Raw genomic sequence first — 25,630 nt, forward strand, 5'->3', positions numbered from 1 at the left:
CCCTGTATATATATATATATATATATATATATATATAGAGAGAGAGAGAGAGAGAGAGAGAGGTGGTTTCATTTACAAGCTAAACCATTAGTACAAACCAATTACAATCGTTCATCTAGTCTAATAAATATTTGATTCAATGAGTATTTTGATTGTTTTATAATATCAAGCGTTTATCATAATAAATGAATTATTATAATTTTTCATAAATATTTAAATTATAATAAACAAACTCTTGTTATTTCAATAAATATCTTAATTAATTGGTTTGTATATTTTATACTAATGGTTGAGTTCGTAAAAGACCTCTCCTATACATACATAGATACACACACACACACACACATATATATATATATATATGTATACCCACACAAAAAACCTTTGACACCTCATACCGTTGGACCCTTCCCACTGCCAGCCTTCTCACACGGTTCCAATCGTCAGCCTCCTTACACCGCCGCCCCCCTCTGGTTCTAGACACTTGACCCTTTCTACAGCCAGCTAGGGGTGTTTAAGGTGCGGTTTGAGACCAAATCACAAAACGCATTGCATATATGGTTTGAGCATTTTTCCAAATTGGGAACCACATCGCATATTTCTCAAACCCAAAAAATCGCACCGCATTGTGGTGTTGTTTATACAGTTTGTTCTTAACGCACTTTACACCCACAATCCAATAATTATAAGATTAAAATTTTATTATAAAATTAATGATAACGTGATCATAGTCCAAATTTTGTTTGGAAATTTAAATGTATCCGATTCCTAAATATATATTACGTAATTAAAAAATAGTTTAAGAAAACTAAAAATATTACATAAAACTGGCCTAATTATTATAATATATATATATATATAATATAAATTAAAACATTATATATATATATATATATATATATGTTTGTGTGTGTGCACGCTATGGTTTGAATCATGATTTGATAACCCAAAATCGCAAACCACACCGCAAAAATTCTAAACCGTGCTTTACGGTACAAGGTGGACGATTTATGCGGTTTAACAATTTGGATGAACACCCTACCATCAGCCTCGAGTTCCAGCCTCCCCATTAAAGGGTTTTTTTGATTTAGAAGGTGAAGTGTGCATTTGTGTTTAGTAGAGAAGGGAATCAATGAATAAAATAAAATAATAATAAATATGTTTTTCTTATTCTAATAAAATCTAAGAGAAAAGGGTAAAAGACTCAATTACTCTTGAGTTAACGGATTCACTGTTAACAAAGTTTGGAAGAGGGGCCATAGTTATGCAAAAATGACGACCACATAGACCAAATCCATGATTTTCAAGTTTAAGTGACGCTAGTCATAATTTTCATTGAACCACAGGGACTAAATCCGTATTCACTAACTTTTAATACATCATGGAGTGACAATATTTTAACCACAAGGGTGGTGTCTGATTGGTTTGAGCTTGACTTCAAAGGTCAAAAGTATCACGAGGTCACAGGTTCAAATCCAAGGAGGAATAAAAATCCTCTTGTGGCCACAGAGGTTCAAATGTGATGACTCCGGGTTATCTGCAAAGCAGGTGGTCGTCCTGGGATTAGTCGACTCGTTTAACGGGTTGAATATCCAGGTTAATCAAAAAAAAATTAATATTTTAGAATTTATTTCTTAAGAAATAACTGTTTAGAATAAAAATACGAAATAAAGTAAAATGTTAAATAAATTAGAAACAATTTATTAATTAGTAATATAAATGACCACAATGGGTTGACTCTGGGCTATCTGCAAAACAAGTGGTCGTACTGAGATTAGTCGGCTCGCATAACGGGTTGGATATCCAGGTTAATAATTTTTTTTTAATATTTTAGAATTTATTTCTTAAGAAATAATTGTTTAGAATAAAAATACGAAATAAAGTAAAATGTTAAATAAATTAGAAACAATTTATTAATTAGTAATATAAATGACCACAATAATCTTCAATCTTTGAATTCAACATTTTATTTTTTAAACAAAAACGTAAGCAACTTACCAGAAAATACAAATAAATTCAATCTAATCCAAACATCATCTCCGTTTAAATATTTTATTTAATCATATTCTAATAAAAATTTGCCACACCAAAAATAATATTGTTTCCCCCTAAATAAATATATATTAATTATTTTAGATCCCAAAAGAAGCCAAAATTCTCGATCATTTTGCTTACCGTATTTCTTACACATGCATGTCTTTTTTACTTTTTTTCACAACAAAGACGTGCAAGCTTCTTTAAAATCCGATCACGTGAATTGTCTACATCATATTTTTCTACACAGTTATTGAGTTCTATAATACATTTCATTCTGCAAATCATCAAGAAAGAACGAAGAATCAAACACAAAATCTTGTATATTGAGTATTTGTATTTAAGCATATTAGTATCTATCTTCATTAATTTTATTTCATATTGAGAAACTAAAATTTGTTTCAAGTCATTCTTATCATAAATATTTTTAATAACAATATATTATCATTACCATTATTTTTACTGGTAACACTAATAATATAACTCACAAAGGTGGTGCCCGATTGATTTGAACTTGGGCTCCAAAGGTTAAAAGTGCATGGAGGTCCCATGTTTTAATATAAGGAGAAATAAAGATCCCCTTTGTGATCAAGAAGATTCAAATGTAGTGTCTCCGGGCTATATATAAAGCGGGTGGTCATCCTGAAATCATTCGGCTCGTATAACGGGTTGAATATTCAGATTAATAAAAAATAATATATGTTTCCATAATAATGAATGAGGAACTGTAAATTATCATGGGAATTATTTGAAAGAAGTTTTAATTTTTGAATGCACTCAAAAGTACAAGTCTTCAAAGAAATAAGGGTGTGTGATTTGACAAATTTACCCCTAAGTAGTACAATTGAAGTGGGTTTATGACAGGAATTTGGGTTGGGTTCCATGTCAAGAAGCAGACTGAACACTCAACAAATCTTCACCACATCAACAGTTCCACAAAACCTAACCAAACAAATCTTTTCATTTTCCACCCCTATACTTTTCTCTTTTATACTTTTACCCCCTTTGAACTTACATAAATCCATTAATTTTCAACCAATTATTATTGTACTCTACTCCATATAATTAAATGAGAGTGATTTGTTGATGGCTTTGTTGTTACCAACAGCCCAAATTAGCCTAAGAGGTTGTTTGTTTATCTTTTAATAGTTTCATTAATAAACAATATTTGAATCATTAAGAGATGAATCTTGTTTGACAAAAAAAAGTCTGTCTTTTAATGGTTCTAAAACCCTCTGAATGATTTTGTATCCTAAGTCTCCCTTAACCATTAAGCGCGCTGATTTCATTGTAAACAATTACCAAACAATTATATTTCGTTTGCACTATATCATGAAAGTCTTTTAATTATTCCAACCACTTAATCATTATGCACCAAATCATTCAGCAACTGCCAAACAACCCCTAAAACTTATAACTAATATCTATTTTATCCATTCTTTTCTTTTATGATTCGAAGTTAGACTTTCACACAAAAATCTATTGACACGCCAATTTTTCTACAGTGGAAAGTGTTGATGTCATGATACGCAACCACATGATCACTTTAATCATTATATAGTAATATCGTACAATAGGCTTGTTAATGTTGTCTATTAAGCATTCAATGTGATTCCTTTCGCATTAAAATTCTAGGACATTAAGCACACCCACCTATCATGTACTTTCGTTTTCCATGACCATGCAAAACCTACAAACGAAAAGGAACGCCTACAAACACATTATGAGCATTATCTTCTTTCGAGAAATCTTATACAATTACTTCTTACTTATAACTAACTAACTCTAGTAGTGAAGACAAATGGAAAGGACACCCACCATCTGCTCTCATTATTTTGTGGATTAAGCTTTGACAAAACCACAAACGAAAAACCCGCAACATCAACAGTTAATTGCACAGTTTTTTAGCAGCCACGATATGCATAACACAGTTCTAACATACGAAAGATATATATTTTATAGCACGTATAATGTTCTTCTGAAACTTAAAGTTTACATTCACTAAAAATCTTATCAAAATAGATCCAAAGTACCATTTTCCCAGCCAACTCTTGAAAATTACTTTAAAGTATAGCACATCCTTTCCTTTTTTTTTCTTGATTGATGACAAACGCATGCACATGCATATGCATATACGTAATACATTCGTTCTCGGTTATGAAGCTTGACCATGTGACACTATGATTACTTGGACCTAGTTGATATTTTTAAGTCGGGTAGTGTTGTAATACACATCAAATGGTAATGATAGAAATCGATGACGTTCTTTTTGTAAAATCTGTATAGCTTGCATCATATGATATAACACTAATTGGTCCAAAAAGGGATACCATCATATGCACCATAATGCCTTCTAATAAAAGAAGATAATTGAATGAGTTACTTTCAAGACTTGATGATAAATTACTTGTTTCAACCTACATGATACTCTACTTGTACCATTAATACGTTTTATTTGGTTGGCCTATTCAAAACAATTATTTATACGACCATTAAAAAAGTTTTAAGGATAAAATACGTAGAATAATGATTTAGAGCATCTTTAATTGAGGTTTTTTTCCAATGGAGGTCTTTATAAGAACCAACTTTTGCTTGCCACATCATTTCAGTCTCACCAAATTAAGAACTTACATAAACTTCAAAATTGTAGTTCTTATAGACCTTATTTTGTAGGTTCCATGTATTTTTTTCAACATTAATAATAATATAAAGTCAATAAATATAAGAAAAAAACTAACAAAAAAATCATTTCACACCAAGTTTAATGTAAGAACCAAGGTTCTTGAATAAGAACTCAAAGGATGCGAAGTTCTTATAAGAGCTCTCTCCAATGGTGGTTCTTTTAAGAAACTGCATTATTTGTTTTATAAAAACCTCGCATTGGAGATGCTCTTATAAAAACTCATTTTATGGGTTTTATGTATAATATAAGTTAATAAATATATGCATATTAATTATTACGGTTTGGTTCCGGTGAAAAAGAAAGTTAAGATGAGAAATGTAAGAAAATATTTTCATCATTGAATTCACATTAAAAATAGATGCATCAGATCAATGATTAAGGGTTGAGATCTTTTCTTACTTTTTAGGAAATAGTTAAGGGACTGAATAGATACGTTTAGCATAGTAAAAGGGAGATAACTGTAAGTTCCTCTCGAAAAAGGCATGGCCCCTGCTGCTATATGCCCCTCTCTCTCTCTCTCTCAAACAGGAGACTCACTTTCTCTCTCTCTCACACACACTATGCACATTTTACACCAACGATGCCCACCCCTTTCTGCACCCCTCTCTCTCTCTCTCTCTCAACCTACAAGCCGACGACGTACTACCTGCTGTCAAAGATTCTTTCTCTCTCTTCAAATCCCTAAATTCATTCCGCTAGGTTGTTCTTGATTTCCTTCCTGATCTTGCTTCCCTTCTGTAATTATTTTTTTAATTCCAATTCGTTAAAAAATCCCATTTTTTTTATATGGGTTGTGTGGGTTCGAAGCCTGATGATTCGCCGGCCGTCGCTTTGTGCCGGAAAAGATGTCAGTTTCTTGATGAAGCAATTCACCAACGTTACGCTCTTGCTCAAGCCCATTTAGCCTACTTACATTCCCTCAAATCGGTCGGCGATTCGCTCCATCGTTTCTTTGATCTGCACTCCGCCGCTGCGGGCGCCGGCGCCGGCGACGGTCATGCGTCTCCGGTGCTTAACCTTCCGTCTCAACGAAAGGGAGATTCTTCTGGGCCTCCACCTCCGTCTGTTACTTCTGCTCCGGCGGTTGAGCACCGTCATTCGCATTCGAATTCCGGCTCTTCTCACCTTCATTTCCATACCGATTCCGATGATGATTCCGGCGACGAAGACGATATCCTTCATCTGCACTCCGAGAACGGTGGCTCATCGCCTCTGCATCATCAACGGTACGGTAATTTGAGTTATAACGAACAGCACGAATCCCTAGGTGGTTCTTATCTTCCTCCTTATTCTTATCCTCCGGCTGGGTATCCTCCCGCCGGTTATCCTCCCGCCGGTTATCCTCCCGCCGGTTATCCTCCAGCTGGATTTCCTCCCGCCGGTTATTCTTCCGGTGGTTACACAATGAATTTTATGAGAAAACAACCGACGCCATCGGTTGTGTACCAGCAGAGACCGATGAGTTCTGAACCTATACAGTACGGTGAAGCTTCATCATCATCATATTACAGTAATAATTATAACAATCAAAACCCTGGTTCTTACTCGAACTACGGTGAGTTTTTCGGTTCTTCACAACCTCCGCCTTACGGCGGTGTTTCAGCGCCTCAGGCGGTTTCACCATCGGAGGCGTCGTCTTCGAATTCAAAAGCTCCGCCTCCGCCGCCTCCACCCCCAAGCTCGAGTTGGGATTTCTTGAATCCGTTTGACACTTTCGAGAGCTATTATCCTCCATATACTCCGAGTCGGGATTCGAGAGAAGTTAGGGATGAAGAAGGGATTCCTGATTTGGAAGATGAAGATTTTTATCAGCAGGAAGTTGTTAAGGAAGTACACGGAAATCAGAAGTTTGTGGATGCTGGTGGTGGTGCCGGTGGTGGTAGTGGTAGTGGTGGTGATGATGGTGGCAAGAAGGGGGCTGCGGTTGAAGAGAAGAGTGAGGAAAGAGCTGCGGCTGACCTCCATTATCGGAGTGTGCCAAATGTGGTGACGAAAGAGGACGATCCGGTTGAGTACGAGGTTCATGTGGTGGATAAAGAAGTTGATAATCAAAAGAAGCCATTGGTTTTCCAAAATGATGCCGAAGTGGTGAAGGAAATTCAAACCCAATTCAATCGTGCATCCGAGTCCGGCAACGACTTATCCAAGATCCTCGAGGTCGGGAAACTTCCACATAACCGCAAACATGTGGCCTATCAAGGTTCAATTTTTCTATCTCAAATGTAATAACTTGTAATTTACATAAATTGTTGATTTATTAACAACAATACAACTAGCAAAGGGTCATTAGCTTAGGAATATTAGGGTCACCGGTAGATCCCAACCTCCCTCGAGAGGGTTCAAGCCTCACCTTTAGTGACCGAGTGTCTGTGAGAGAGTTTTGCCATATATAAATACACACACATATATATATATATATATATATATAGAGAGAGAGAGAGAGAGAGAGAGAGAGAGGGGTTGGTTCAACGGAAACCCCTAAAAACGAAAAACTGAAGAACACATCACCGGTAACCATTTATCAATACGATATCCACATGTGCATACAATTAAATTGAAGTTGCTATGCACATGTGCATACAATACAGATGAATGGTTACTAAGGCGTTCCTCCGTTTTTCATTTTTTTGTGGTTTTCCCTTGACACTATATATACTGGTAGTATCAGGGTTACCGGTAGACCCCACCTCTGGGGATATACCGGCCTCATTTGAAAAAGGGGGGGGGGGGTTTAGTGACCACTGCGATGAACAGGTGGTAGTTGCCATGTTAAGTACCAAAGGGTCATTTGACCGAGCGGTACCCAAGTGACCGCTGGAGTCTAGCCACTAAGGAGGTCAAAGTTACATTTCCACAATTTGTTGTTCTTTAAATCGTGTGTTTGTTTTCCATTTATCCACTTTTCGGGTTCAGATTGCTCGAATATTGCTGACTTGTGTTGGTAAATCTCTTTGAATAGTTCCGTCCAAGATGTTGAGCGTTTTTACGCCTTTAGCATTGGCACCAGCTGATCCTGCCTTAGATACGGATGTAGATTTATTGACGAAATCCAAGAATCTTTCATCGACTCTACATAAACTGTATCTCTGGGAGAAGAAATTGTTTGATGAAGTTAAGGTATGTGGTTAAATATCAACGTACTTTAACACGGATAAAGTCTTAGATTGATATTTTGACTTTTAAGCACTTGTTCGTAATTTATTTTTGTTTGTAAGCTTCATGGTGTTGGGTTACGTAAGCCATAAATGTCGACAAAAAAGGAGCCTATTTCGACGTATAGATCGTATCTTTAAGGCGATTGGATACTTGGAAATGTTGCCATCTTTTCTCAAAATTTAGCATATATGTCTTTCTCCCTTTCACGTACTTTTCACTAGTCGGGGGTTTTCATGGAAATAGCCACTCTATTCTTTTGAGTAGAGGTTAGGTCTGCCTATATCTTACCCTGGACCCCACCTCTAGTGTGATACTGGGTCGGGTTGGTTTGGTTTGGTTTGGATAATGGAAAATTTTGTTCTGTTATGTGTGGCACAGATTGAGGAGAAAATGAGGTTAGTCCATGAAGAGAAGAAACGAAGGCTTAGACGGTTGGATGAGAAGGGTGCCGAGCCTCACAAAGTTGATGCAACAAGAACTTTGGTTAGAAGTCTTTCTACCAAAATCCGTATTGCAATTCAAGTTGTCGATAAGATTTCCGAAAAAATAAACAGTTTGAGGGATGAAGAACTTTGGCCACTATTAAACGACTTCATAGAAGGGTACGTGCTTCGCTTTCGTTATGTAGTTTTGTGTTACCTTGTTCTACTTGCAAATACATCATCATTCTTGATTCCAAATGTATATTTCTTCATATCATTACTACAAAATATAGATCCACAAAAAAGCACAAGCCCTAAGCCTGCCCCAAAAAACCTGGCCCCGACCATAAAGCCTGATCAGGCCAAATTCTTTTCAAGGCCCGCTAAAGCCCAATCTGGCCCATGCTTTCTTTTTGCTTACTGAAAAATGGGGTTGCAAGGTCCGGGCCTTGTGTATCTCTACAACTAAACAAGCCTTGTAAGACATCGAACATATCTAAATGTTCTAATAGACTGCGTTATAAGACTGACGTTTATAGACGAGTTGATAGGGATGCATTTGGGCCTCTTAACAAGTTTTTCGGTCACTTTTCAAATAAATTTCTTATTTGTCTTTTTATGTGACATTTTTTTAAAACTGTTCTACAAAAGCAAGTGTCCTGCAAAAAGATGTGTTCACCGGATGCTTCTCAAAAGTGTGCTATAAAAAACCAATACGACCCTTCATTTCTGAAATGTTCTAAAAAAACGTGTTAGGATGCCAAAATACGTCCCAACACCTTTACATATGACACACAATTATTTAATCCTATAAACTTAAGTGTTATAAAGCAATCTATTAGGACGTTTATGGACTGCTTGGTTGGGTTTTCACGAAGTCCTGTATGGATAATGTTGTCTGTGTGGATTAATCTGTCTGTATAAATCGGGAAGTTTTTGTTTGGAGGGTTTCTTATAGATGGAAGGAGCATGTTTTTAACTGAGGGGCAGGTTTGGAAAAGACTTGACTTTCTGCTTGCTCTCTTCTAAAAGCTTACTGAATAAGCCATTTTCTATATCCTTAAGCCACCACCAAACAGTCATATATAGCTGACCAAATAAGATGTGAGTTCCATTAAGCTGCTAACAAACGGGCCCTTAAGACATATTTGGCTTATGTTAAAGCCCATTAATCCCACAAAGAGTGGCTTAAGGGTACCCTAAAGGGTAAAAAGGCTGTTTCCGTGAAGACAATCCTGAATTCATACGTCTTATATGTGATATATTACTTGCAGGTTAACAAGGATGTGGAGATCGATGGTGGAGTGCCACCGTAGTCAGTGTGAGGCAATCGGTGCCGCTAAACGTATGGATGCCATTGCATCCCACAAACACTTGACCGACGGCAGTCTGGAAGCCACGCTGCAACTCGAACACGAACTGCTCAACTGGGCCATACGTTTCTCGTGCTGGTTTGGGGCCCAAAAGGGTTTTGTGAGAGCCTTAAACGAGTGGCTTGTGAAATGCGTTATGTACGAGCCAGAAGAAACTGTGGATGGACCGGTCCCATACTCTCCTGGGCGAATTGGTGCACCGGCCGTGTTCATAATCTGTAACCAGTGGGCTCAAGCGATGCAAAGAATCTCCGATAAGGAAGTGGTGGATGCGATTCGAGATTTTGCAGGAACGGTTCTTCAGCTATGGGAACGGGATAAGGTGGAAATGCGAGAAAGGATGGTGGTTGATAAAAACTTGGAGAGAAACGTAAAGAATTTGGATAGAGAAGATGAGAAGATTCATAAAGAGTTGCAGATATTGGAAAAAATGATGGTGGTGGGGTCGGGAGACGAGAATGGAATGTCGTTAGGTCATCCAGCAGTGTATCAGAGCGAGACCAGTAAAAATGGTAGCGTGCAGATTGGTCTTAAACGCGTTTTGGAGTCCATGGAACGGTTTACCGCTAATTCTTTGAAAATTTATGAGGAGTTATTACAACGGATCGAAGATGATAAGCTCGGGGGGTAGTATCGATAGAACGCTGGATTGTTGATTTGTAGTAAAGAGAAGAGATGGAAGTTTTTGTAAGTGTATGTAGTTAGTGATAGTAATAGTATAGAGAAAAAGGAGTTTATAGAGATGATTTGGTGTTTTAGAAGACATGGAAAATGGCCTTCCTTCCTTCATATGCCTGCATCAATTGGTTTGGTTTAACCTTAGATGGTGACGGTGACGGTGACGGTATTCAGTAACTCAATCTTTAATCATTTAATCGTATATAAATATTAATATTTTTTTTTAATTCTTTTTTTGCATAAAGAAACCATTTCACATTCATCAACATGGCCAAATGGCGAAGAGCTTATTTCTATTTACCTCAAATTCAGTATATTTTATACAGGTATTTGTCATTTGCTTTTGAATAAACCCACCCAAGATACTTCATTGGAAATAGGGTTTGATATTGTTTTTAAAAACAGTATAGGCTGTTTGTTTTACATGTACACGTGCGTGCGCCGAGCCATACACAAGTCTTTATTAGCGACTTATCAATTTAGTCCATGACTTATTCGCTAAGCTATCGAATCTTCATCCCTCCCCATGTTCCTGATGCTCATCAACGGTTGGTTTCTTGCTATCGCTCTCAATCTCCATGTTCCTGATGCTCATCAACGGTTGGTTTCTTTTGGGATTGATGAAGCAATTGATTTTGGTTTAGAAATGTGATTATCACATAGCCTAACTCTATGTTATTATATCATGTTTGAGGATTAAGATTAATGGAATTTAACATGAGCAAAAAGAACATAAGAGTTGAATGAAAAAACCAAACCAAACCAAACAGTAGAGGTAAAATGGTAATATTTATCATCCAAACATATTTATTTCATACATATAGCCTACGACTATCATTCGTGACTTACTGAAAAAAACAACCAAATAGCCTCTAGTTTGGTTCGGCTTAATGGTTTGGTTATGATCCTTAAAAGCTACTCCATGAACAAAATAAAATATAATCAAGTGTTTTGCTCAAAACATGGCACATAATAGATTATTATCATTTATTTGCTTGGCAAAAAGGCTATTATTCAAATTAATTCAAGCATCAAAATAAATAAATCCAATTAAGAAGTTAGTTTAAACTAAAAAAGACGAAATCCAATACAATAGAATAAAAACACTTTTTTATATTAAATGTTAAAACATGAAATTAAGTGGAATAAAACTACAATTTTTTGTTCTACGCACCGTCAAAACTCTTGTTGGAGGATAACTCTAAATAAGCAATATGATGGAATTGAAATGTTGAAATTCATTGACCAAATTTCATTTCCTCGTTCGGTTCATTCTTTTTTACAAAAGGAATCTTCTAAATCCTACAAATTCCACAAATAAAGGAATTTAACATTCCTTAGCAACTACATGGTATTCTGCCGATTTGAACCACCGCCGATCACCGTCATTTGAACCACCACTAGCCACCATCGATCTAAACCACCATCGATCACCGTCATCTGAACCACCATGGACCACCACCAATCCGAAGCACTGTCATCGCCATCTGAACCACCACAGATCACCATCGATCTGAACCACCGCTAACTACTACCGATCTGAATCATAGCCGACCACCGTTGATCTAAACCACATCCGACCACCGCCACTTGAAGCACCACGGACCACCACCGATCTGAACCACTACCGACCACCGATGACTACCACCGATCTGAATCATCGTCGGACACCGTCGACCACCAATAATTTGAACAACCACCATCTGAACCACCATCGCCACCGCCGATATGAACCATCGTCTATTTGAACCACCATGGACTACCATCGATCTGAACCATCGCCGACTATCGTTGATTTACTAATATTGTTTGGCTTATGGTTATATTTGAGTTATGTATTTTATATTGTTTTACATATTAAATAATTATTTTATTAAAGTATTTTTAGTTTTAAAAAATTTAAAATTTACAAGGAAGGGCATTTTGGTCATTTACCAATATCTCATTACAATTCAAAAGCTACGTTCTGTGAATCAAACAAACATATTTCAATTTCTTAACAGATTTCATTTCAATGTCTGTCAACCAAACAAGTGGTTAAATCTGACAACATTCCATTCTAATTCCTTCAACGTCAAATTCTTTTAACAAAAAACACTACAAACCAAACATCATCTAAATAATTTGCGATGGTTCAAAAGATTAGTCGACACGTATAAGTTAACTTGGAAACTCACGGTTTTCTGAAAAGAGAACAACTAGAATAATAGACTAAATTGTAAAAAATAGATTTGGAAATAGGGTGAGAGTCTATTTTATAAAAGAATATTCTTTGTAATTTACTCCTAATCTATTTAATTAATACATAACCCCCTTCCTTTTTAATTTACAATTATCAAATCTACCAATGATTATGAATCCCTTTCTTTATATAAATACACATTACACCTATTTTATTATCTCAATCATTAATATAAATTATTTAATTCGATTATTAATCCATATATTTATAAAAATGATAACATTTATTTATTATATAATATAAATATTTATGAAAATTATCAAAGTTTGCTTATTATGTAAATATTTTATATTAATAAATAATCAAGATTTTCATTGAATAATATATATTTATTAAATTAGATTAATAATTAAGATTAATTTATATGATTTATATTGGTGGTTGGGTTTATAAATGAAACTGTCTCTCTCTTTCGCTCTTTTTTTTTCTCTCTCTTTCTCTGTATAATATCAAAAAAAAAAATTATTTATGGAATCATTTTTTTCTTTATTTTTTATCTTGTTGTAATCTTTTTCTTTTTTATACTAATTTTGTTTTAGTTATGCTATTTAATTGTAAATATATTACTATTATAAATATTATTTTTTATTCTATAAAAAATTTAATATTAAAAATATTATTTTTTATCATAATTTCTATAAAAAATTATTTTCCTTTTCCCTTTTAATATTTTTCTTTAAAAAATGTCACTTTTTTCTAATAATTATTTTTAAGAAAAATATATATTTTACTTTTTTTTAATAACAATCGTTAAAAACGTAATTTTTTAATAGATATTTATTAAAAAACAACCTTTTTCTATTACCAAATTACATATTAAATTTAATATAATAATAGTATTATTAGATTCCTATATATTATTAAAATATTTATTCACAACTATGTAGATAGATTAAAAATTGGGGAAATCATGACTAAAAAGTCGCTTTTCCACCTATGTGATCTACGAGGCAAACAAACGTGACATGTAGCATTTTTTTGGGTTGAGATGCTGCAAAAGTTCGATAATTATATATATATACTTAAAAATATATGTATGAAATAGTTATATAATATAACTTAAAATAATAATATAAAAGATTTTATATATATATGTGTGTGTTGTCTATTAATATATATAATAAAAATATAATAGTATAAATGAAAATTATATAGATATATATATAACCAACTATATATATAATAATAATTATATAATGTAAGTTATAATAATGATAATATACAAATGAAAATTATATATATGCATATAACCAACTATATATATAATAATGATAATTATATAATATAACTTAAAACATACAATGTATATATAAAACCGTAATAAAAAAACAATATGTTATCAAATTAATTCAAAATTTCAAAGCATTCAACACCCTCTACTAAGAAGTACCATTAACACTCCCTTATTATATTTTATATAGTATATTATAAATATACTTAATACGTTATACAAAATATATTATAATATATATTATATGTTATATATAATAGAAATAAGAAAACTTATATAAGTCTAAATAATAAATATCAAAGTTACGTATATATAAAACTATTTAAATAGTTTATAAAGGTGGTTTTGTTATACAAATCATTTCATTCATACAACTCTTACGACACAATCAATTAAAATAATTATGAAAATAATAAGGGTTCATTTATTATGATTTAAATATTTATGAAAAATAATTATAATTCATTAATTATGATCAATGTTTTATATTAAAAAGGAATCAAAATATTTATAAAACCAAATATTTGTTAGTGTAGATACACAGTTTAGATTAAGTTGTATGAGTTGTACAAATAATACGAGTTGTATTTAAAACACCCTGTATATAAACCTATTTAAATATTTAATCGATTTGTGTAATTACAAGTGTTATATGCTATAAAAAATTAAACATTAACCAAAAGGTGTTTATAACATCTAATAATCCTATATTTGAAAATTTCAAAGACATGATTCTTTTTGGTACTAAAATAAATATCTATTTTTGTTTGTAACTACAATCAAATATTTATCTTATTAACATATAAATAATGTGAGTGATTTTGGAATAAAAAATTTAGTAAATAATACGTGTTTAATTTTGAAATAAAATAAAAATGATGAACACATCTTTTGAGGTGCCAAAGGCTTTGCTTATAAATAGGGAAAGGTAAAAAAAGAGTGTAGTCATAAATGTATGACAAAACCCAAAGGGGAAAATGGTCAAAGGTGATGATGAGCCTTCACTTAAATTCCACCATATCAAAAAAGCTACCCCCCCCCCCCCCCCCCCTCTATCATATCCTTGTACCATACCTTCATCCTTTTCTACATTGCATCATGCTTATCACTCATAATTCAATACATAACACACTCATACATATACATATATATACACACACTCGAACAATATAACGAGATGTATTTCGATTTTAATGTTTTATTTTATTTTTTGTATTTATCGATGTTATAATATAGTTTTATATGGTTTTGAGAAATAGATAACGTTTTTATTTCTGAAAAAAAAATATAAATTTGAAGATATCATAAGAATTTGAAAAAAAATATAAAAGTTTTTTTTAATTTATTATTTATTATAAATTAATTTAGATTTAATAACAAAATAATTTATTTTGGGTTTAATAATATAATTTTTTTTATAAATATAATAATTTTTTTGATAGGGAGAGGGGAGACCCCTTCAGATCAAGAAAAAACACTAAAAGCAAGTCAAAAACGCGCTCGGGTGAGAGCGAACCATATCCACCAAAAAAATCAAGACTCTCTGAGGGGAAAGAGAGGAAGGGAAGAGTGGGGAGAAGAGAAAGAAAAAGAGAGAGAATAATTATGTATTATGTTATAATTTTTTATATTTAAAATAAGAAGTTTATTTGCAATTAGTTACATAAATTTAAACATGGAAATCTAATAAGTCATACTTATGCACAATTTATTTATAATCTTGAATTTTAAGTAATATGCATCAATAAACAGTAAATCATGCATAAAAATAGGTTTTAAAAGTTTTTGTCAAATGTTTTATAATATAATACAAATAAACAAAAGATTGTATGAGAAGTAGAATTAACGTGAGAAGTGTAAGAAGAGATTTAGACTCTTAATTATCTTTAATCTCAAATCCACCCATGAATCACTTTTGATAAGGGAATTGATCCAATACATCCGACTACTTAGAAGTTTCGACCATTTCTTAATCACCCATAAATTTGATAGTTGATCCTCCATCACAGATAGAGATGGCCAAAAACCGGTCCCGGGCCGGTCCCAATCGGTCCTCATCTTTCTCATAACCGGCCATAACCGGTCCCGGCGTAACCGGTCCCGGTCTCGGTCCTAGTCTCAACCGATAATGATAGGACCGGTCAAGGTACTTCATAACCGGTTATGGGCTGTCGGTCCCGGTCCCAACTGGTCCTTGCATTAAAAAAATAAGATTTTTTTTTGATTTTTTTAATGATATATATATATATATATTTAGTACATTATAAAATTTACAATTAGGTCACTTAAATACACTTTAAAAATGTGTTTTAATATAATTAAAATTACGTTTTCTTATAAAAATACATTATAAAATTATTTAAAAATACATTTATTTATAAAATTATTTGAATTTTCGGGTCGAGCCGGGCCGGTCCATAGTCGGTCCCGGTCGGTCCCGGTCCCACGAAACTATCAAAAATCTCAACCGGCCCCGGTTTTCGGTCCCATAACCAGTCCTGGTCTCAGTCCCGAGCCCGGTCCTCCGGCGGTCCCGGACCGGACCGATTTGGCCATCTCTAATCAAAGATAGGCATGTTTTAAAGAAATATAGCAACTATATTATATAGTGATTTGTTATCTTCGTTGGTGTTTTATGTATTCGTACACCAATACTTGAATAGTATCATTCACATGATATTATTTCAAAATTCAAACCCATGTGACATGTCAAATTCGTAAGTTGTATGGTCATACGTAAATACAAATACAATTAATTGTTCGGAGTTACGTAAATGAGTAAATGACGGTATTGTATAAATGTGTTGTGAAAGTGTAACTTCCAACTAAACTTATATATTCTTGACTATACACGAAATATATTATGTATATCTATACTATATTATAAAACATTTGATAAAAATTCTTAAAAAATATTTTTTATGTATGAAGTATTGTATATTGATACATATTACTTAAAGTTCAAGATTACAAATAAATTATGCATAATTACAACTTATTAAAGCTTCATGTTTGAATTTGTGTAACTAACTGCGGATAAACATAATCAGATAAAGGATAAACATCTCATTTTAAAATATAAAAAATCTAAAATATAGTTAGGATAATTATCGAGTTTTAACAAAATAATTAACTAATATCTTTATAAGAAAATTATATTACTAAACCAAATATAAAATACTTTGTTATTGAACTTAAGTTAAATTATATTAAAAAAATTGAATTAAAAAACAAAAAATGAAGAATTTTAAATAGTTATTTTGTCAAATTTTTATGATATCTTCAAATTTATATTTATTTAAAAATAAAAAACATCATCGCATTTTCAAAATCACATAAAACCATATTATAACATCGATTGAGATAAAAAAATAAATAAAATATTAAAATCAAAATATATCTCGCTGCATTACGCGATTACCCTTTTAGTATCTTTTAAATGTATATATGAAGTATACATAAATGGATAAGATAGAAACAAAACATACGAACGAAAATCAATACAACTAGATGATGACTTATGTGTGGCAACAACAATGTAAAGAGTTAGTACAATTCCTTAAGGGTGCGTTTGGAGCGCAGACAGGACTGGACAGGACAAGACAGGACAGGACGGGACAGGACAGGACAGGACAGCTGTTCAGCGTTTGGTAAGACAGGACAGGACAGGATAGAACTGGTTAAAATGACCAATTTACCCCCAGTAGCTGTTTAGTGTTTTTTCACTACGAAATGCATTCTAGTAACACTGGTCCTACTACCACTACAGCCCTAATAATTCATCAACAACAACAACAACATTCAGCAATCATAATCAATGTAAACTCTCGAAATAAATCATAATACTTCATTAAAATCCCTAATAAGTACTTCAATTAATCAAGTTGTTGGCGAAATCGAGTACGAAACCACCATCAAAATATAATTCCTTACTTGCATGAAATAAGAAGAAARATATTTGAAGAGTTCCTTCAAATTCGTGATGTAGTTGCTGTAAGAAGCAGCAGCGGCCATCGGAGAAGCGGCGGCGGCGGCCATCGGAGAAGCGGCGGCCATCGGAAGTCGCCGTCACCGAACGCCGGTTGAGCGGTGGAAGCGATGGAGGAGAGGAGAGTGAAGGGGAAGAAGGAAGGTATGCGTATGAGGTTTTTGAGGGTAAAGTGGTAAAAAGTTTCTTGTTCTACTTAGTTCCATGGGTAAAGGGTGGACAACCTTGTCCCACCCTTGTTCTAGTTTGTTCTAGTTAGTCCCACATAAAACCACACCAAACATAGGACAATTGTGTTCTGTCCTGTCATGTCCCACCCTGTCCAACGTACCAAACGCACCCTAAAGGAATGGGTTCCTTGTTGGCATCTAATGAAATGTTAACCACCTGATTTGTTTTTTATATGATACTTTTCAGACAAGATGTTTTGAGTTGGCTTGAGAAATGCAAGTAACATACCATTTTACCAAAATCATTACAATTAGTATTCACTCGTACTTTTAGTTACAATTCATACAGAAGTTGATATTCATTCGTCCCAAAATATCCACAATAAAAAGTACACAATTTTAAATATGTGTAATTATTATATTTTTTAATTGATTAAATCACAGTTTTATGCAATAGTATGAGTAACAAATTTCTCATTTCAAAATTAAGGGTAGAACCATAAAGTAAACATTAATTTTTGAAAATGAATACATATTTTAGATAAAATATAAATACTTATTTTGAGAACGGGACATCTAACACTGTAAAAGTATAATAAAAGTTTGATTTATAAATATAATAAATATTATATTTGGGTAAAAAAGTTGATTGCCTGCAAATAGGGGTGTAAACGATATATGACAACTCGCGAGCTACTCGAGATCGACTAGATCAAAGCTCGGTCAACACTCAACTCGAATAGGTTCGGCCTCAAGCTCGAGCTCGACTCGACATATTAACGAGTCAAGTCAACAAGTCGAGCTCGAGCTACCCAATACTCGACTCGAAAATCTCATGAAATACTCGATATTTTATATATAATTAGTTTTAAAATATTATCAGTTTTATAATATAATTTGTAAAATATAATATAACAAAAATGTCTAATATTTTTAGATATTTGAACAAAAATAAGCTTTTTTTTATCATAAAAACTTTGTGATTATTTTTTTCATTAAAATCATAATTAGAAAAGACAAAAAAAACTATAAAAATGTTGGTGAAAATAGAAAAAAGATATTAAAGGAAGGGTAAATAGTTGTGAGAGAGAGAGAGAGAGGGGGGGGGGGGGAGTGAATAAAAATTTATAGCTTTGTCTTATTAATGACAAAGTCTTTGATGCATCCATTTAGGCGTCGTTTACCCAAACATTTATACGGTAATTCGGTAAGCATTTACTGATAAAATTCAATATTTTTACTTACTTATCGAGTAAGATTTTAGTCCAACAAAACGACATTGTATGCAACAATTTACCCAGTAAGCGTTAACCGTGGTAAGAGTTATCGTCCTCAGTTACTGGGTAAGACTCTCGGTTTTTGCGTTTGCTCTTACCAGGTAAGATTCTTCGTCTTTGTCATATTCATCCGGTAGGTAATGTAACTCAGTAAGCACTTACCCGGATAAACGTTTGGTAAACGGCCCCTTAGTTTATCAATTTTAAAGAACACCCTTAAATTTTATATTTTCTAAGAGAATACCTTAAAACTTCCTAAATTTCACCCGGTGAATTTGGTTTGAGTTTGATTCAATATCAAGTTTGAGCTTGATTCGAGTGTAAGTCCGAGCTTCGTTTGAGTTTCGAGTTTAATTTTTTTTACTCGAGTTCGAGTTTACTTTTTAACTACATGTGAGTTTTCAAGTCAAGTTCGAGATTGAGAAATGATTATCGAGTTCGAGTCAAGTATATCAATACTCGAGTTCGATTAGTATCATTTACACTCCTACCTGCAAATATGCAATTCCATCCGGCCTCAGACGAGCTTGCCTCCAAAAACGCCAATGTAAGAAGATATTTTTTGGCTCATTCAACGGCTACGACTAATGAAGAGCCTGAGATTGAACCTAGCTATTCAGGACCTGTCTTGTATTTAAAGTCATCTCATCTTTTTACCAACTAAATTACAAAATCCAGGCACAATCTAAACGTAATATAGAATATAAAAGTAATAAAAATACATACATAAATACCCACCAAACATGATGGTCTAAAAGACAAAGAAAGTTGAATTGAATTTATATTGTAAAGCATCAAACAACTGTAACCCTTTTTATCTCATTCTGTACATGAAAGACAACAAAAAAAGAAGCGATAGAAATTAGAACCCAAGAACACATATATTCTCTCTCTCTCTCTCTCTCTCTCTACTTTCTCTCTCTAAAAATTTGGTTATTTCTTTCTTTTCATTTTTTTCCATTTCTTGAAAGAAATTGAATCAAATCATGGGTCTTTGTGCATCAGCTCCGAAATCAAGAACAAACCCAGAAAGGAATCAGTTCAAAAACCATCAAAAAACCAATCTTTTTAGCTATAATCATCAAAACCCACCGTCCACCAACAACCCACAAAAGTTTTCCGGCCAACAAACCACCACCGGAGCTGGTGGTGTTGGTGCTACTCCTCCTCCGTTCTCCGAGTTCTCTTTTGCCGACCTGAAAACGGCTACTAATAATTTCAGTACAGATTTAATCGTGTCTGAAAGTGGTGAAAAGGCACCAAATCTTGTGTATAAAGGAAGACTCAAGAACCGCCGGTGGATTGCCGTGAAGAAATTCTCCAAATTATCGTGGCCCGACCCGAAACAATTTGCGGTATTTCTTTGATTAATTTCACCATTGAATTATAGTTTTTTTTATTTAATTTAAAAACAATTTGTTTATTTATGCTTTCAAAAATTAAACTCCTGGATATTTCTTGAAATTAGTGATTGTTAATTAAGTCGTAGAAATGATCATTGTGATTGTTTATTTGTTTTTAGTAATCATTTCCCAAAAGTCAAATGGAATAAGTTTAGCTTCACAAAATTGCAATCAATACCAAAAAGTTTCAATTATCGATCATTAATTAATTCCAACTTTTACACGTACTGCAAAACCCACAAACAATCGTCTTAAATTTCTACCAAGAATCATATCATATTTGCATTTGAAATTCCATTTGTTTTTTAGGATTGTGTTGGTGGAAGTGGAATGGTGGTCTCTTCTCTTGTTTATTTTTGAGTTTTGGAGCATGCTTGTAGTAAATTATCTGCAGGAAAGACAGATACAGCTAATAGGGAGGGCGAAGGGACCCAGTAAAAAGTTTAAAAAAAATTACCTAGGTAAAAATTCAGAACTTACCTTCACTCACCAATAGAATTTTAATTTTTCACGGGACCAGGTCTATAAAATTCCTGGTTCCGCCAATGTCCGCACTCCTTACTCCTTAGTCTTGAAATGTTAAAAGAATCTATATATTGCAAGATAAAAAATAAAAGATTAACTTCATAAAACAAACTTTGAGTTTTTTCTTTTGTCAATCATCGGTGGCCCGTCAGCTTTACATGCACCTCGACTAATCCAGGCCTTTGGAGAACAGTTAGAAAAATCTCTAGTAGCCTCGTGGCCTTGCAGAACTCGAACCGGTGGCCTCTGAAGAGGATCGCCATAGGTCCAAAGCTTATTATCAGTTGAGCTAACCCACTAAATTAACAAATTGAGTTTTATGATTATGAGTGAGAAAAAACTAGAACAATACAAGTTATCTTTTTGATGGATTAGATTCATATAGAGACATTTAGTATAAGCAAAATCTTGTAATACTAGGTTTTAGCATGTATTTATGTTTACATATTTCATGTATGAATCATGAAATAACTTTTTCTAGTTTGGTTTTAAATTCATATACATACATACATACATGCATATGTATATAAACACACCCGTATCCTCGACTTTTTAGAATATCTGAATCCTGGCATCCACGTATCACGCATCATAGAAATGATCCTTATTGAAAATGATAAAGTTTGTTTCTTCATTTATTTTTTTTAACGTAAAGAATTGATGCTCGGTTATTCAATTTGTAGGAGGAAGCATGGGGTGTTGGGAAATTGCGTCATAAGAGGCTCGCTAATTTGATTGGATATTGTTGTGACGGCGAAGAGAGGTTGCTCGTTGCCGAGTATATGCCAAACGACACTCTTGCTAAACATTTATTTCACTGTACGTATGATTCTAAAGTTAAACACGTCCGCTTGCATTGCTAGGATTCTTACTATATATATCTTAGAATTTTGGTGGAACCTTCCAAATCGGGCTCCTAGCCCCCTAGAGCCCCCACCTTCTTTTGATTCTAAAGCGGGCTCCTACCCTAGACCCCACCTCTGGTTATAATATACCGTGTTCCTTTGATTCCAAATCGGGATCCTATACCCCTAGACCCCATTTTCAGGTGGGATATACTTGGTTCCCTTGGTTTTAGTTTGGTTCCAAATCAGTCTCTCACCCCCAAGAAGTGGGATATACTGGGTTTGTTCGATTTGTTTGGTTCCAAATTCGGGCTCCTATCACTACAACAAACTTGGCTTAATAGGACACCTAGATTGTTTAAGCATTCTAATAGAATACTTTATAGAACTTTGGTTTACAAGACCAAACTATAAAACGTCTTATATAAAAGTGTTGCATTAGGTCAATAGGAAGATTTTAAGTGTTTTAACAAGTTCTTTATGGTGCTTTTAAAATAAAGTGTCTTATTAACTATTTTATAGGACACCTTTGAGAAATGTCCTATAAACCTATGTTTTTATATAAAAGCGTCCTAAAAAACTTTTTAAAAAACCTTAAAACATCCTATAAACCTATTGTAACACTTTCAGATAGTACGTTTTTGGTTTGGTTCTATAAACTATTCTTTTAGGACGCTTCTACATTTTAGGCATCCTATGAAATCAATTTTGTTGTAGTGTATCTATCTTGCTTTGTGCATGCGTATTCTACTTTCATTCATATATGTGTTATATGCCATTTATCTTGAATATGTTGTAGGGGAAAATCAAACAATCGAGTGGGCTATGCGAATAAGGGTTGCTCAATACATATCCGACGCCTTAAACTATTGTAGTGCCGAAGGTCGCCAATTGTACCACGATCTCAATGCATATAGGGTTCTCTTTGATGAGGTGCATCATTAAAAACTATTTATTCCTGTACCATTATCGTTACGTTTAGTTTAAATGCTATGGTACGAAGCTAATAACCTAAAGGTTTGGTGGATTTTGTAGGATGGAGATCCCCGACTTTCGTGTTTCGGGTTTATGAGAAACAGTAGGGACGGAAAAAGTTACAGCACAAATCTTGCATACACACCTCCGGAATATCTCAAACATGGTAATCAGTTACTCCGTCTGTTCCATAATTAACGTCCACATTTCTGTTTTAGTTTGTCAGAAAACTAAATATTCACTTTTAGAGGTAAGTATCTTATCTACTTTCCAAATTTACCCTAAATCATGAGATGTAGAACTTCATTACTCCGTCTGTTATGAAGGGTAAAATTGTCATTTAGCCGATTAAAAAGTGTAATAATTACAAGCTTCCAAAACTGTCTGCCTTTTTCATTCTGAAAGTCTGTTTTGGGAGAAAGGGAGTATTTTATTCATAGTATTTTCTTTCTAAAACCAAACGAACCCAGTATCTCCCATACAGATGTAGGATCTAGAGTTAGGATGTACACAGACCTTGCCTTTGTTTTCTTCGTTTTTTGTTAAAAGGATCGATATGTTCTTTCTATTGCAGGAAGAGTCACCCCGGAAAGTGTTGTGTACAGCTTCGGTACGGTCCTTTTAGATCTTCTAAGTGGTAAACACATCCCTCCAAGTCATGTAAGTCGTTTCTGTTCATATAGGCCGTTTCATATTCCACATTTTCGTTTTATCTCATTTGGTGCATATCGAGATCGGATTCACAGAATTTAGTCGTATCCTTCCATGATGTTTTCCGATTTGTTTGTTCTGTGGCCGGCCTGTTTCTTATTTGAGATACATTCTAACTAGTATATATTACTGTAGGCGCTCGATATGATTCGTGGCAAAAATATCATTCTTTTAATGGATTCGCATTTAGAAGGAAACTTTTCGACCGATGAAGCAACTACAGTTGTCGAACTTGCCTCCAAATGCTTGCAATACGAACCGAAAGATAGACCAAGTATTAAAGACCTCGTTGCCACACTTGCTCCTCTTCAAACAAAATGTGACGTAAGAATTTCATTCTCAAGAAACCTAGATATTATATTTGCACTCGTTTTTTTGGAAATATTATCACGAATATGGATTTTTTAGGTTCCGTCTTACGTAATGCTTGGGATTTCGAAACTAGACGAAGCTCCGGCAACTCCACAACGGCCTCTTTCGTCATTGGGAGAGGCGTGTTCACGGAAAGATCTTACGGCAATTCATCAAATCTTGGTTATGACTCATTATCGTGATGATGAAGGAACCGGAACCAATGAGGTAAATTTAACTTGTACCTTGTGCTTTTTTTGGTATCTGTGGACGTTGGGGCCAACTCGACTTATCCCATGGGGCCTTAAAGATAGCGGCCAGTAAAATCCCACGGGCCCTAAGGAGACAAACAGTGACCTTGTGCTATCTTCGTAGTACACCGAATCGAAATCATTTCTAACGAATTCCAATGGTGGAAATGTTTGGTTTTTCAGTTGTCGTTTCAAGAATGGACTCAGCAGATGAGAGATATGTTGGAAGCTAGGAAACGTGGAGACCAAGCGTTCCGCGATAAGGACTTCAAAGCTGCCATTGACTTCTATTCACAGGTCGGCCTTTCGTACTTTTGTAATTAAAAAAAAGGTTTATCTTAACTTTATTTCTCTATTCGAGCCCAAAACAAGTTGAACAAAGACTCTATTAGGATTGCATCAAAATCAACCGATGTCATATGGGCTAAAAACTTGATGAATAGGCTCAAATGTTTCTTCCATCTATGAAAAAAACTTCCCAATCTATACAGACGTATTAAACCACACAGACAGCTATCAGCCAACAAGAGATGGTTTTTCAGCCAACAACCAATTTGCCAAACATAGCATAGTCTGACCGATGTGGGACTCTAATAAGCTCAAATGCACTGCTAGTTGCGGTTAAAATGCATTATTCCATCATATTCGCGTTTTACTTCCAATTATTCTTCATTTTCGGGCATTTTTCATACGCAGTTCATAGACGTGGGAACAATGATCTCGCCAACCGTTTTAGCAAGGCGAAGCCTATGCTATTTGCTCTGTGATCAACCAGATGCCGCCCTTCGAGACGCCATGCAAGCGCAGATAGTGTACGCAGATTGGCCCACCGCCTTCTACATGCAATCGGTGGCTCTTGCCAAGCTGGACATGCATCAAGATGCCCTCGATATGTTGAATGAGGCTGCCGGGCTAGAAGAAAAGCGGCAGAAAGGCGATCGAAGGAGTTCATAAGATCATCATCCGCGATATTTTCGCAAAAACGAGTAAATAATTTGTTATCAAATATGGTTGACGTCAAATTTTTGAATGAATTTACTCACAGAAGTTATGTTTGATAAATGCAAAGCTTCTTGTTTATAGTCTTTTCAGTCTCTTAAACCATTTTATGTTTACATTAGAGATGTTGAAGGCCCAAGGACCTGGGCCTGGACCGGGTCTTCCAAGCCCATTTTCATTCAAGGTTCGGGTTTTGAAGTTGAAAAAGAGTTCCGATCAGACCCTTTCAAGTCGAGGTCTTAATTTTTTTTTCCTTCTGGTTTAATCGGGCTTTTACAAGTCCTGCTTTTTCGGACCAGTTTTGCCCCTAAAATTA

General features: G+C 34.2%; 2 protein-coding genes across 3 annotated transcripts; both read left to right on the top strand.

Annotated features, from left to right (window-relative positions):
* The first annotated feature begins 5,338 nt into the window (after window positions 1-5,338).
* Window positions 5,339-10,481, top strand: LOC112525393. Its single transcript, XM_025135510.1, has 4 exons — window positions 5,339-6,917; window positions 7,677-7,834; window positions 8,252-8,475; window positions 9,570-10,481. The coding sequence occupies exons 1-4, from the start codon at window positions 5,504-5,506 to the stop codon at window positions 10,297-10,299; spliced, it is 2,526 nt and encodes an 841-aa protein (XP_024991278.1). The 5' UTR covers window positions 5,339-5,503; the 3' UTR covers window positions 10,300-10,481.
* A 9,714-nt stretch (window positions 10,482-20,195) lies between these two features.
* On the top strand, window positions 20,196-25,395 carry LOC112525175 (serine/threonine-protein kinase BSK1-like). Of its 2 annotated transcripts, none has more exons than XM_025135179.1 (9): window positions 20,196-20,609; window positions 21,866-22,001; window positions 22,827-22,960; window positions 23,063-23,168; window positions 23,577-23,662; window positions 23,849-24,037; window positions 24,122-24,292; window positions 24,499-24,612; window positions 25,012-25,395. In XM_025135179.1, the coding sequence occupies exons 1-9, from the start codon at window positions 20,241-20,243 to the stop codon at window positions 25,267-25,269; spliced, it is 1,563 nt and encodes a 520-aa protein (XP_024990947.1). In that variant the 5' UTR covers window positions 20,196-20,240; the 3' UTR covers window positions 25,270-25,395. The 2 variants fall into 2 exon arrangements, with proteins under 2 accessions (XP_024990947.1, XP_024990948.1); XM_025135180.1 differs by lacking the exon at window positions 20,196-20,609 and adding an exon at window positions 20,712-21,118.
* Window positions 25,396-25,630: the final 235 nt, after the last annotated feature.

Source organism: Cynara cardunculus (assembly GCF_001531365.2).
Source record: "Cynara cardunculus var. scolymus isolate 2C chromosome LG 13, CcrdV1, whole genome shotgun sequence".
Classification (NCBI taxonomy): Eukaryota; Viridiplantae; Streptophyta; class Magnoliopsida; order Asterales; family Asteraceae; genus Cynara; species Cynara cardunculus.

What these genes read in the sequence shown, in the direction of transcription:
- LOC112525393 (XM_025135510.1), top strand. Translation starts at nt 5,504, where the DNA reads ATGGGTTGTGTGGGTTCGAAGCCTGATGATTCGCCGGCCGTCGCTTTG. An exon ending in CAAACATGTGGCCTATCAAG is followed by an intron (nt 6,918 to 7,676) that starts GTTCAATTTTTC and finishes CTCTTTGAATAG; the next exon opens with TTCCGTCCAAGATGTTGAGC. An exon ending in TTAAACGACTTCATAGAAGG is followed by an intron (nt 8,476 to 9,569) that starts GTACGTGCTTCG and finishes TATTACTTGCAG; the next exon opens with GTTAACAAGGATGTGGAGAT.
- LOC112525175 (XM_025135179.1), top strand. Translation starts at nt 20,241, where the DNA reads ATGGGTCTTTGTGCATCAGCTCCGAAATCAAGAACAAACCCAGAAAGG. An exon ending in CCGACCCGAAACAATTTGCG is followed by an intron (nt 20,610 to 21,865) that starts GTATTTCTTTGA and finishes TTCAATTTGTAG; the next exon opens with GAGGAAGCATGGGGTGTTGG. An exon ending in AACACATCCCTCCAAGTCAT is followed by an intron (nt 23,663 to 23,848) that starts GTAAGTCGTTTC and finishes ATATTACTGTAG; the next exon opens with GCGCTCGATATGATTCGTGG.